The sequence below is a fragment of the Nomascus leucogenys genome, chromosome 7b, assembly GCF_006542625.1.
Source record: "Nomascus leucogenys isolate Asia chromosome 7b, Asia_NLE_v1, whole genome shotgun sequence".
NCBI lineage: Eukaryota > Metazoa > Chordata > Mammalia > Primates > Hylobatidae > Nomascus > Nomascus leucogenys.
Window position 1 is genome coordinate 71,130,711 of NC_044387.1, and position 12,018 is coordinate 71,142,728.

At 30.9% G+C, this 12,018-nt stretch overlaps 1 protein-coding gene across 4 annotated transcripts in view; it reads right to left on the bottom strand.

The window, feature by feature from the left end:
* Positions 1 to 12,018, bottom strand: part of LRBA (LPS responsive beige-like anchor protein) — a 765,281-nt gene that overhangs the window by 219,853 nt on the left and 533,410 nt on the right. For all 4 annotated transcript variants that reach the window (XM_030816230.1, XM_030816232.1, XM_030816231.1 and 1 more), the window contains 2 exons: positions 10,580 to 10,697; positions 8,098 to 8,200 (listed from right to left, as the gene is read on the bottom strand). In XM_030816230.1, coding sequence (XP_030672090.1) covers positions 8,098 to 8,200; positions 10,580 to 10,697 — 221 coding nt within the window. The remainder of the gene's footprint in view (positions 1 to 8,097; positions 8,201 to 10,579; positions 10,698 to 12,018) is intronic.

Genomic DNA, 12,018 nt, shown 5'->3' on the forward strand with positions numbered 1-12,018 from the left:
CTATCAAGAGTAAGTAATTTTAAAAAATTGGGGCTTCTGCTTCATTCTCTCTTGGATCACTTGCTCTGCAGGAAGCCAGCTCCCATGACATGTAACACTCCAGTAGCAGATGGAAAAACCGACTTGGTAAGGAACTGAGGCCTACTGCTAAGGAGCACATGAGAGATTCCTTTGACAGCCATCCAGCCACAGGCTGGCTGTAGCTACTACTAACATCCTAGCTGATGTTTGTGCATTCTATCGCAATTGCATTTGTAATAGGATACTATCTTAAAATTTAAAAATAAACACTGATCAAAAGTAGCTCAAATCAATACCAAATTAGGTATGCTAAAAGTAAACTGTAGGTTTCCACCACTAATATATTTCAATCAATAGAAAAATCCCAGTGCTCACTCTTTCCAGTTCTTAAATTCGTTAACTAAATTGTATTGATGATGAATCAATACCTACTATGAAAGGAAATAATTAGTAATTATGCTATTTCAATGTAGTCCCAGCACACAGGAGAAAGATGCATACGCCTACACTCTCCCAATACCCTATACCATGAGAGGTATTTTGCCATTTTAACATTTCTCTCAGAGACTTATTAGGTTACTTTCAACTATATAAATACTAGTTATTAAGTCCATACATTCAAATACAAAACTAATATGTGAATTCTGATTTACCAGAGGCTACACATACAGGTTTTAATTAAATATAGTTACAAAATCCTTAATCTATAGATTTAATATTTATATTAAATAAAAATTATATGATGTAATAGAGCAAAATCCAATCATTTTTATCAAAATGATCAAAAGTTTCAATCAGATTTATCATGTGTATATTAAATAATGCTATAGTACATACTAAAATGATTGTAATAAACACTTTTTTAAAAAAGCATCACATGTACAGATGTAATAAGCACTTTTGGCTTAGGTATTTTTAAATATGCTTAGAAAGCTTATCTTTCAATAATTGTGATTGGAATATAATTAATTTTTTATATTTATTTAAACAGTTTTACACAGATGTAATAATTGTACATATGGTATACACAGCCATGTGATATACATAAGACATAGTGATCAGATCAGGTAATTAGGACATCCATTATCTAAAACATTTATCATTTACTTGTCAAATCCTCCTCCTAGCTATTTGAAACTATGTATTACTGCCAACTCTAGTCATCCTACAGTGTTATATAGAACTTTAGAATTTATTCCTCAGTCCAGCTCTTACTTTGTATCCTTTAACAAATCTCTCCCTATCTCTCCCTCCCCACTACCCTTTTGATCCTCTAGTATCCACTGTTCTACTTTTTACTCATATGGAGATTAACCTTTTGGTAGCTTCCACATATGAGTGAGAACATGCGTGTTTAACTTTCTGTGCCTGGTTTATTTCACTTAATGTCCTCCAGTTCCATCCATGCTGCCACCAATGACAAGATTCCATGTTTTTTTTATGGCTGAATAGTATTCCATTGTGTATATATGGCACCTTTTCCTTATCCATTTATCTGTTGCTGAACAACACTGATTCCCTATCTTCACTAGTGTGAACAGTCCTGCAATAAACATGGGGGTGCAGATGTCTCTTCAATGGACTGATATCCTTTTATGTGGATAGATGCCCAGTAATGGGAACTCTGGATCACATGAGAGCACTATTTGTGGTTTCTTGAGAAAGAGATATAATTTAAGATATTATATTAAATGTATAATATTTGTCAAACTTAAGTGTACAATTTGATGACATCTGAATATATATATATATATATATATATATATATATATATATATATATATGTTTCTGTAACCACCACAACCAAGATACACTCTGAAAGGTCCCTCATAACCCTCTGCAGCTAATTCCCTTGCCCCAACTCTTGGCCCCTGTTAACCAATAATCTGCTTTCTGTCACTGTGTAGTTTTGCTTTTTCAGTAATTTCATATAAAAAAAACCATAGCCTATGGCTACGATGTATGGAGCCCATAATGTTTAATTTCTTTCATTTGGCAAAACACTTTTGAAATTCATCCATGTTGTTGGATGTACCAGTAGTCATTTCCTTTTTATTTCTGAGTGGTATTTCATTTATTCCAGGGTATAGAGGTACTGCAATCTGTTTAGCCACTCACAGTTGATGGACATCAGGAATGTTTACAATTTGAGACTGGAATAAAACTGCTATTAATATTTGCTTAAAAGTAAATGTGAATATGTATGTTTTCATTACTCTTGATAAATGCCTAGGAGTGGAATTAGTACGATATACATTAAGTTCCTAACCTATACATCCTCATTAACTTTACATATTCTTTGTTGTTGTTTTTGAAAATCAAGTTTGTTGAAGAATCATTTACATAGAGAAAAATTCATTATTTTTAGGTGTACAATATAATGAGTTTTCTAAACATAGAGGGTTGTGTAAGAACAATTATGACATGGAATATTTCCATGATCCCCAAAAGTTCCTTTTATTCTCCCTTGTATGCAATTCCTCCTCTTTTCCCATAGCTCCAAGCAATCATTGCTCTGTTTTCTGTCCCTAACGTTATGCTTTTTCCAGAATGTCATATAAATGGAATCATACAACATGCAGCCTTTTGTTTTGGCTTTGTACACCTAGTATAATATTTTCAAATTCACCTGTGTTGTTGCATGTATTAGTACTTCATTCCTTTTTATTATTAAGTACTATATAGATTCCACTGTATGGATTTATCACAGTTTTTCCATTTACCAGTTGATAACCATCTTGGTTATTTCCAATTTTTGTGATGAATATGGCTGCTATAAATATTCATGAAGCAGTCATTGCATGAACATATATTTTCATTCCTCTAGGGTAGGAGACCTAGAGTGAGACTCCTAGGATGTATAGGAAAGTGTATGGTTAATTCTATATGAAACTGCCAAATTGTTTACAAAGAAGTCGTACCACTTTACTTTCCCATCAACAACATGTGAGGTTCCAGTGGCCTTGTATACTGCTCTTGGTATTGTTAGATTTTTAAAAGGTTATCCAAATAGGTATGTGATGGGATCAGACTGTGGTTTTAATAGGCATTTCTCAGATGACTAATGATGTTTGGCATCCTTTCATGTGTTTATTTGGTATCTATATCTATTCCTTGTTGAAGTATCTGTTCAAAACTTACATTTTTTTTTGTAGCAAGCTTATCTTGTTATATAGTATGTTTCCTACATATCCTGGATGTAAGTCCTTTATCATACATAAGTTGAACAAACACTTTAATCCAGTCTGTGGCGTATATTTTCATTTTCTTAAGAGTTGGCATTTCAAAGCAAATGTTTTTTATTTTAATGAAATCAATTAAAGATTTAAAGAAATATTTACCTAATTCAAGGTCACAAAGATTTTTCTCCTATGTGTTCTTTCAAGAAGTTCTACTTTTAGCACTTATATTTCTCTACACTACACTTTTTTCTGTTACATTTTGTGTTAATTTATATGTAAAGTTAAGGGGTGAGGTTCTTTTTCTTTTTGGATATGGATAACCAATTTTCATCATCATTTGTTAAAAAGATCATTTTCCCCCCTGGACATACCTTGACATCTTTGTCAAAAATCAAATTGATCATATATGTTTGAGTCTATTTCTGGACTCTGTTATAGCCCATTGGTTTATATGAGTCTGTCCTTAAATAACAAGCTATCCTAATGAATGTAATTTTATATTAAGTCTTTTGTTTTTTTTTCTCAAAATTGTTTAAACTATCCTGGATATTTACAATTTCACTTAAATTTTAGAATCAGCTTGTCAATTTCTCTTTTTTTCCTTTTTTTTAAATTAAAAAAATAGAGATGGGGTCTCCCTATGTTGCCCAGGCTGGTCTTGAACTCCTAGGCTCAAGTGATTCTCCCACATGGGCTTTCCAAAGTGCTGAGATTATAGGTGTGAGCCACCATGGCTGGCCATCTTGCCAATTTCTTTAAAAAAGAAAGAAAGAAAAAAAAAGCCTGCTCAGATTTTGGATAGAGCTGCTTCGGACCTCAGATCAATTTTGGAGAAAACTGACATCTTAGTAACACTGAGTCTTCCAATCCATGAGCATAGTATAGTACAACTCTCCATTTTTAAATTTTAATTCTCCAAAACAGTTTTATAGTTTTCAGTGAGTAGGTCTTATAAATACATTTTCAAATTTATCTATATGTATTTATTTTTTGATAGTATTTAAACTCTAGTTTTAATTTCAATTTCTGATTGTTCATTGCTAGCATACAGGGATAAAATTGAGTTTTATATACTGACCCAGTATGCTATGAACAGCTAAACTCATTTATTAGTTCTAACAGTTGTTGTTGTTGTTGTTGTTGTTCCTCATAGATTCCCTGGGACTTTCCATATAAACATTCAAGAAGGTATGCTAAAAAGACTATTTTATTTCTTCCTTTCCAATCAGGATGTCTGCAGTTCCCATTTCTTCAAAGGCCTTTGTATGCATTTGGTGTTCAAGTAATGCTGGTCTCATATAATGTTTTTGGCAATTTAACCTCCTTTTCTATTTTTTGCAAGAGTTTGTGTAGAAATGGTATTATTTCTTCACTAAACATTTGATAGAATTCATCTGAACTACAAGTTTTCTCTGAAGTAAGGTCTTTTACTGCAATTCAATTTCCTTTGTAGAACTATTAAAGTTAACCATTTCTTCATTAGTGATATTTGATAGCTTGTGCCTTTCAAGAAATCTATTTCATCTAAGTTGTCTAATTTAGTAGCATAAATTTGTTCATATTTATTTTTCTTTTAATATCTGTAGTGATGTTCCCTCCCTTATTCTTAATATTTTTAATATGTGGTCTTCTCTTTCTGTCTTTGCTAGATATTTACTATTAATACATTTATTAATCTTGTCAAGAGACAGCTTTTCATTACATTGATTTTTTTCTCTAACATTTATTTTTATTATTTTTTTCTTTCTTCAGCTTACTTTGACTACATATGCTCCTTTTTTCCACATTCTTCAGATTGAAGCTAAGATCATTGATTTTAGGCAATGATCCTCTCCTCCTCCCCTCCCCCTTACCCTCTCCCTTCTTAAATAAAATCATTTAATGCTATAATTCTACATTAGGCACTTCTTTATCTTCATGTTAAACATTTCTATAGGTTGTGCTGTTATTTTCAATTAGTACAATATTTCTAATATCCCTTCTAATTTCATCTCTGGCCCACATTTTATGTAGAAGTGCGTTAATTTCCAAATCTCAAGAGATTTTCCAGAAACCTTTCTGTAACTGATTTCTGGTTTGTAATTAACCAGAGATCCATGATCTCAATCTTTCTAAACATTTTGAGACTTGTTTTAGGGCTGAACATGGTCAACGTGATAAATGTTCTATGTGTACTTAAAATGAATGTATTTTGTGCAGTTGACTAAAATGTTTTATACATGTTACACAGATCAAGGTGGTTAATAATGTTCCAGTCTTCAGTACACTTACTGATTTTTTGTCTACCTGTTCTCTAAATTACTGACATAACAGGGAGAGGTTGTCTATATTTCATTCCACTTCCATCCATTTTTGTCTTATGAATTTTGAAGCTCTATTTTTAGATGTATGTAAATTTAAGATCATCATCTTGATGAACTGGCTCTTTTACCATTATGATATGTCACTTTTTCCTCTGATAATATAATGCTTTGTCTGTTAATTTGATAATTGTTATGGGTTGAATTATGACTCCTTAAAAGTCGTATATTGAAGAGCTAACTCCCAGTACCTCAGAATGTAACAATTTGTAGAGAGAATATTTTCAAGTTAAAATGAAGTCATCAGGGTGGGCCCAAGTCCAATATGGCTGGTGTCTTTGTAAAAGAGGGAAACCTGGACACAGAGACATACATAGAGGGAAAACAATGTGAAGAGACATAGGGAGAAGAGAGGCATCTAAAAACCAAGGAGAGAGGCCTGGAACAGATCCTTCCCTCTTAGCCCTCAGAAGGAACCAACACTGATGAAAACTTGATTTTGAACTTCTAGCCTCCAAAACTGTGAGACAACACATTTCTGTTGTTTAAGCCACCCAATTTGTGGTACTTTGTTATGACAGCCCTAGAAAACTAATATAGTAATGATACGACTAGCTGGCTGTTTTTATTAAGGTAGTGTTTGCATGGTATACCTTTTTCTGTCTATTTACCTTTAACGTATAAATGTATTTATATTTAAATGGGGCTTGCTGGTTGCCAGAGGCAGAGGAGTGGGGGAAATGGGGAGATGTGGTCAAAGTGTACAAACTTTTCATTGTAAGATGAGTAAGTTCTGGGAATCTAATGTTTAATATGAAGATTATAGTTCATAATATAAAATTGCATATTTAAATTGCTAAGAGAGTAGATCTTAAGTATTCTCACCACAGACACACACACAAAGGTAACTGTGAGGGATGGATATGTTAATTAACTTGAATGCAGTAATCATTTAACAATGTATATGTGTATCAAATCATCATGAGGTAGACCTTAAATATATGTAATTTATATTTGTGAATTACAACTCAATAAAGCTGGAAAAAAATACCTACTGAAAAAGAAAAAAAAGGGTGGGTTTCCTCTAGGTAGCACATAAATGAGTATTGCTTTTTTATGCAATTTGGTTTTTTCCTCCTTTAAATTATATAGTTTAGGCAAATAGTACTTCAAGGTAGCATAACATTTTTTATTATTTTATAAATAAGACATTGGTCATAAAACTTAAAATAAAAAATACATAATTTTACCACAGCATTTTTTATAATAATGAAAACATGGAAATAAAGCAAATCTTCAGCAATGAGGGAATTACTCAATTCTGATATATTCATATTTCAGACTGTTAGCAACCAATAAAAATTATGGTTTTTTTTTGTCTTGTATACATCACGAAATAGCTAATTTGAGCTAATTAATATATCCATTACCTCATATATTCATCATTTTTTGTAATCTACTCTCCACAATTTTTAAGAAAACAATATGCTGTTACTAACTATAGTCACTATGCTGTAAGATAGATCTCTTCAACTATTCCTCCTAACTAAAATTTTGTATCCTTTGACCAACATCTCCCCAGTCACCCAACCCCAACATCTACCCTTGGTAACCACGATTCTATTCTCTACTTCTATGAGTCTAACTTTTTTAGATTTCACATATTTAGATCATACAGTATTTGTCTTTCTGTGTCTTGCTTATTTCACTTAACAGAACGTCCTCCAGTTTATCCATGTTATTGTAGATAACAAGATTTACTTCTTTTTGAAGACTGAGTAGCATTCCATTGCATGCATATATATATATATATATATATATAACCAAAATTTCTTTATTCATCAGCTGATGTACACTTAGGTTGATTTCTGTATCTTGGCTATTGGGAGTAATGCTGCAATGAAAACAGGAGTGCAGATATCTCTTTGACATACTGTTTTCATTTCAGTTAGATACATACCCAGTAGTGGGATTGCAGGATCATGTGGTATTTATGTTTATACATGTGTGTGTACCATTATGATATATATCATGTATGTGTGTGTATATTTATACACACATATACGATTATGATATACATTATATATATGTATCTTTGAAAAGAATAGCAATTATATCGATATATGTATCTTTGAAAAGAATATGTATCTTTGAAAAGAATAGCAACAATATTGATACTATAAATACCTTTCCTAAAAGGTTAGTATTTAAACTTTCCATAAAAGAGATAAAAAGTAAATCTTACAACATACACTTTTCTTGGGATAAGGTTAGGCAATCTTTTATTTAATGATTATTTGCTAAGTATATACTCTGCTAGACACCATACCCTATGCTAGGGAAAACAGTATATTATAATGAAGTTTAGTCAAAAGAAAACTTAATAACTTAAAACAGTACATTATAATGCAGTTTAGTCAAAAGAAAATACTAATAATCATTATTTACTATGAAACATAAAACAGAAAGTTATAAATTTCAAAATAAGTGAGAACATTAATACAGATTAATGTTAATAAGAATATTAATAGTGATTAATTATTACGACTATTAAGACACATTACTTTCCCTAAGTTTCTCATATAAAACAGTACCTGGTTTGAGGCAATCCAAAACTTGTTCCAACGCCAACACGAGGTAGATAGTTAACCACTTTCTTTACTGTCGCAGGGTCTGGGAAGTTGAACATTACAGCAACTACAACAAATAATTTTTAAAAATTAGAACACAGTATAACTTCCTTTCTGGAAAACTGACTCCTTGGTCCAATAAAATATTTGCTTTTCATTCAGGTATCTATTAAATATAATTCTTACTATATTCCTTTTATATAGCATATATCAAGTTTTAGCATTAATATGCCAGTGGTAATATTTATTTCACTTATAAACTCCTTTACCATAGACAGTGCTTTCCTAAATACTATTGGGAGTTATAACAGTTGATGTTGCATTGATGTGACATGAAGCTGAGATTATGAGACATGATAATAATAATGATAATGATAGCTGAGATAATGTGACATGAAGTTGCAACTTTAAATTTACAAAAATGAATTTTGGCAAGTCAAAGGTATTTCTAGGAATTTCCAGAAACAAATATTAAAAATTTAAGTTTATATAGTTAAACAACTAACACTAAAAAAACCACCAATATAGCTATGAAATAATCACATTTATTTCCAATCATTAAGTTTTAAAACAGTCTTTTTACAATGTCTACATGTTTATCTTTCATATGTTCAAATGAGCAAATGTTCATATAATCAAAAACAATGTGTGACCTGAAGGAAAATTTTTCCTCTGTGGTTAAAAATCAAATTTAAATGTTTTCTCATCCTATTTCAGTAATTTCACATACACGAGAATACCAAGAAGTACATGTCAATATGTAAACATATTTAGCATACAAATGTTAATTTATGAGAGTAATCTACAAATTTTTACCCATTTAAAGAACATGAAAGTAAAATCATACAATCATGAGAGAGTTTAGAAGATATTCATTTGGTCAGTCACGGAATTTTAACTTCAATATCAGAATCATATGTAAGCTACAAGCGCTCATCTAGAAGATGGTCCTTCTTCTCTACCAACCCTTAAAAAAATATTTAAAGCCAAAAAAAAATTTGCCGATGTTCCTATAGTTTTTAAACACTGGCATTGCCAACATGTTTCAGGTATTCAGGTAAATAAGTAATTGATCATTCACTAAGCACCTATAACATATTTAGTAATGTCATAATATTCACACACACACATAAGAATATATACACACACATAACAATATATAATATATTATATATATTATATATAAGAATATATAATATATTATATATAATATATAATATATCAGAATATATAATATATTATATATTATATATAAGAATATATATTTAATTATATATAATAATTATACATAGGAATATATTATATATATATTCTGTGTGTGTGTATGTATCCTTTAAATAAGCCTCCTTTACATATCCACTATTACACTGAATTCAGGGGGAAAAAATAAACAGAAGAAAAAAATCATTACAGGTTATGGCAGATGGTCAAGGGCATGAGGCAAAGGCAACAGAAAAACACACATATAAAAACAAGCATGCATAAGAAACTTCAAAGAAAGAAAATGAATGAGGATGAGCAAGTAATAAATATTCTAAGATTGAAGCCCCTTTGGGACAGCAAGGATGCGGACTGAAATAAAGTGTGAAACATTCTCTTGATTATTTCCCTAGAAGAATAATGTTTACATTAGAAGAAGAGGTATGTGCCAGGAGGAGATCAAATAGGAAGGGAAAAATCTTTTCCTAAAGAAATTTGTATTCCCTAAAGACAGATAATTTCATAAAGGAAAAACAAGATGTGTGTGTGTGGAATATAGGCAGTTATGTGTACCTTTAAAAATAAGAAACCATCAACCCATGTATATATAATACAAGGAATATGTAAAATAAATCAGTAGGTTTTACATATATTCCATTGTACGCCTCCACCCATACCAAATGATGCTTTTCCTTCAAGTTAAACTTGTCTCCCCTTCTTGTCTTAATGGATTTCACCAAGTTCCATTGTAAAACTGCGAATTAAATTTTAGTTCAACTTTCAAGAATGATGAAATACAGAGCAAACAGGACAGTTCAGTATCATTTTCTCATGGTTCCTTTATAAAAGCAATATATCACACAAAAGATTACATAGATGTATGAATCGTTATTGTCCTCTCCTCTCCCCAAGTGCAGCCACCTTCCAGGAGGAATGTAAGTATCAAAGCAATGCTCAGGACATCAAAACTCCTCTTCGAGCTGATTAAATGGTTATGTATTCCTTATGTTTATAAAGCCTTATATCAATTTGTGATATGGCAAAAAAAAAGAATTACAAATGATTATATTAATAATCAAGGTGGGAAAAAACCATGAAGAAGCATTTGGTACAAAAAAAGAGGTCACCAGAACAGAAGGTGGGCCACAAATAACTGTCTAAATTGAAGCAATATGGTATGTTCAAAAATGAAATCTTAAAGAGATGGAAGTTAGCTCTGTAACAACGTATTTCTGTAACATATTACCTCTGTTTGCCATAAAGATCTCCAGGGCTGTATTTTGCAAAAGATAACGACGAGAAAAGATTGATCGTATCTCTGTGAACAGCCATTTTCCATGCAGCCCTTCTGTATAAGCCAAGATCTAATAAGGAAAAAAATAATCCCAGGTAAGTAACAATACTTGTTTTTTGTTGTTGTTTCTTTCCCCAATTAAAATGGAAAAGACTCTATTAAGAAAAATAATTTTTAAAAAAAGGATTTAATAGTTACAGATATAATTTGGAGATGAAGAAAATAAATTGTAATTTATAGAAAAGAAGCTTAAATTAAAAAGCAAAGTAAAATTATAAAACATTTAAGTATATATTTGGGCTTTTAAAAACAATGATATAATCTACTGCTTCTGAGGAAATACATATTGCATCATTTACTGATTGATTTTTAAACCACATTATGAAAAGTAAAACTTCAGATAAAATCTTAGGAACAAAAAGACCTCAAAAGAATGCCATACATGCTTATAAATCACATACACAATTCAGTTTCACATGATTATAATTTGCCCAATAATGCTTTTACATACATTATAATACAAACATATTAAGTTCATAACTTTAAAAAATGATACTTTTAAGGTCACTGCTAAGGCAACAGTCACTCATTGAAAAAGCACAAAGAATGACTATATAAGAGGTTAAGTATCATTTTGTCAGCTAAAGCTAAACACAAACCTGCAAATGAACTTAGCATAATCTCCCTATGGGGTAGGTGGTTGTCAGAGTAACTTGTTACAATTCTTGTCATCCCAAGTGACAGACAGAGTTGCTTAAAATGCTTTGTCAATTCAAAGTAATCCTGTCTTTAGTCCTAAGCCACTTTGTTGCTTTGATTCAAGTTTTGTTTTCCAAAAAGTTCATTTCAAAAGCTTAATTGTGAAAGCGTTAAGGGAAAACCAGACTCAGCATTTCTCTACACCTGTACTATACATAATACATAAGAAAATGAGATGCATTTGCTATCAAAACCCGATATTCTATGAAAGCAAATTAAGTTTAAAAAATTAAGATATATATCTCAAAAGTAACCACTATTAAAAATTACAAATGAAACATTTGATTATGATACTACATTGTAGGAATAAAGATGGGATGAGCAAAGAGGAAAAATAACGAGTAGTAAAAATTTATCCTTCACAAACTGTTTTGTCTTTACTCATTTTTATTTTCAAAATCCTAATGGCAAATAAATCTACATTCTCCCATGCAGAATGTAGTTTTTTGAAAAAAAAAAAAAAAAAAAAAGAGTAACAAACCTTATTTAAGTCAGTAAGTATGTATTTCAGTCTTTCTACAAAAATGATTCTATTTCTGACACCACAGAATCTAGAAATAGAATGGGTATAACTCTAAGGGGGAGTGTTTCTTGAAAATACAAAACAAAAAGTTCAAAGGACAAGATAATCA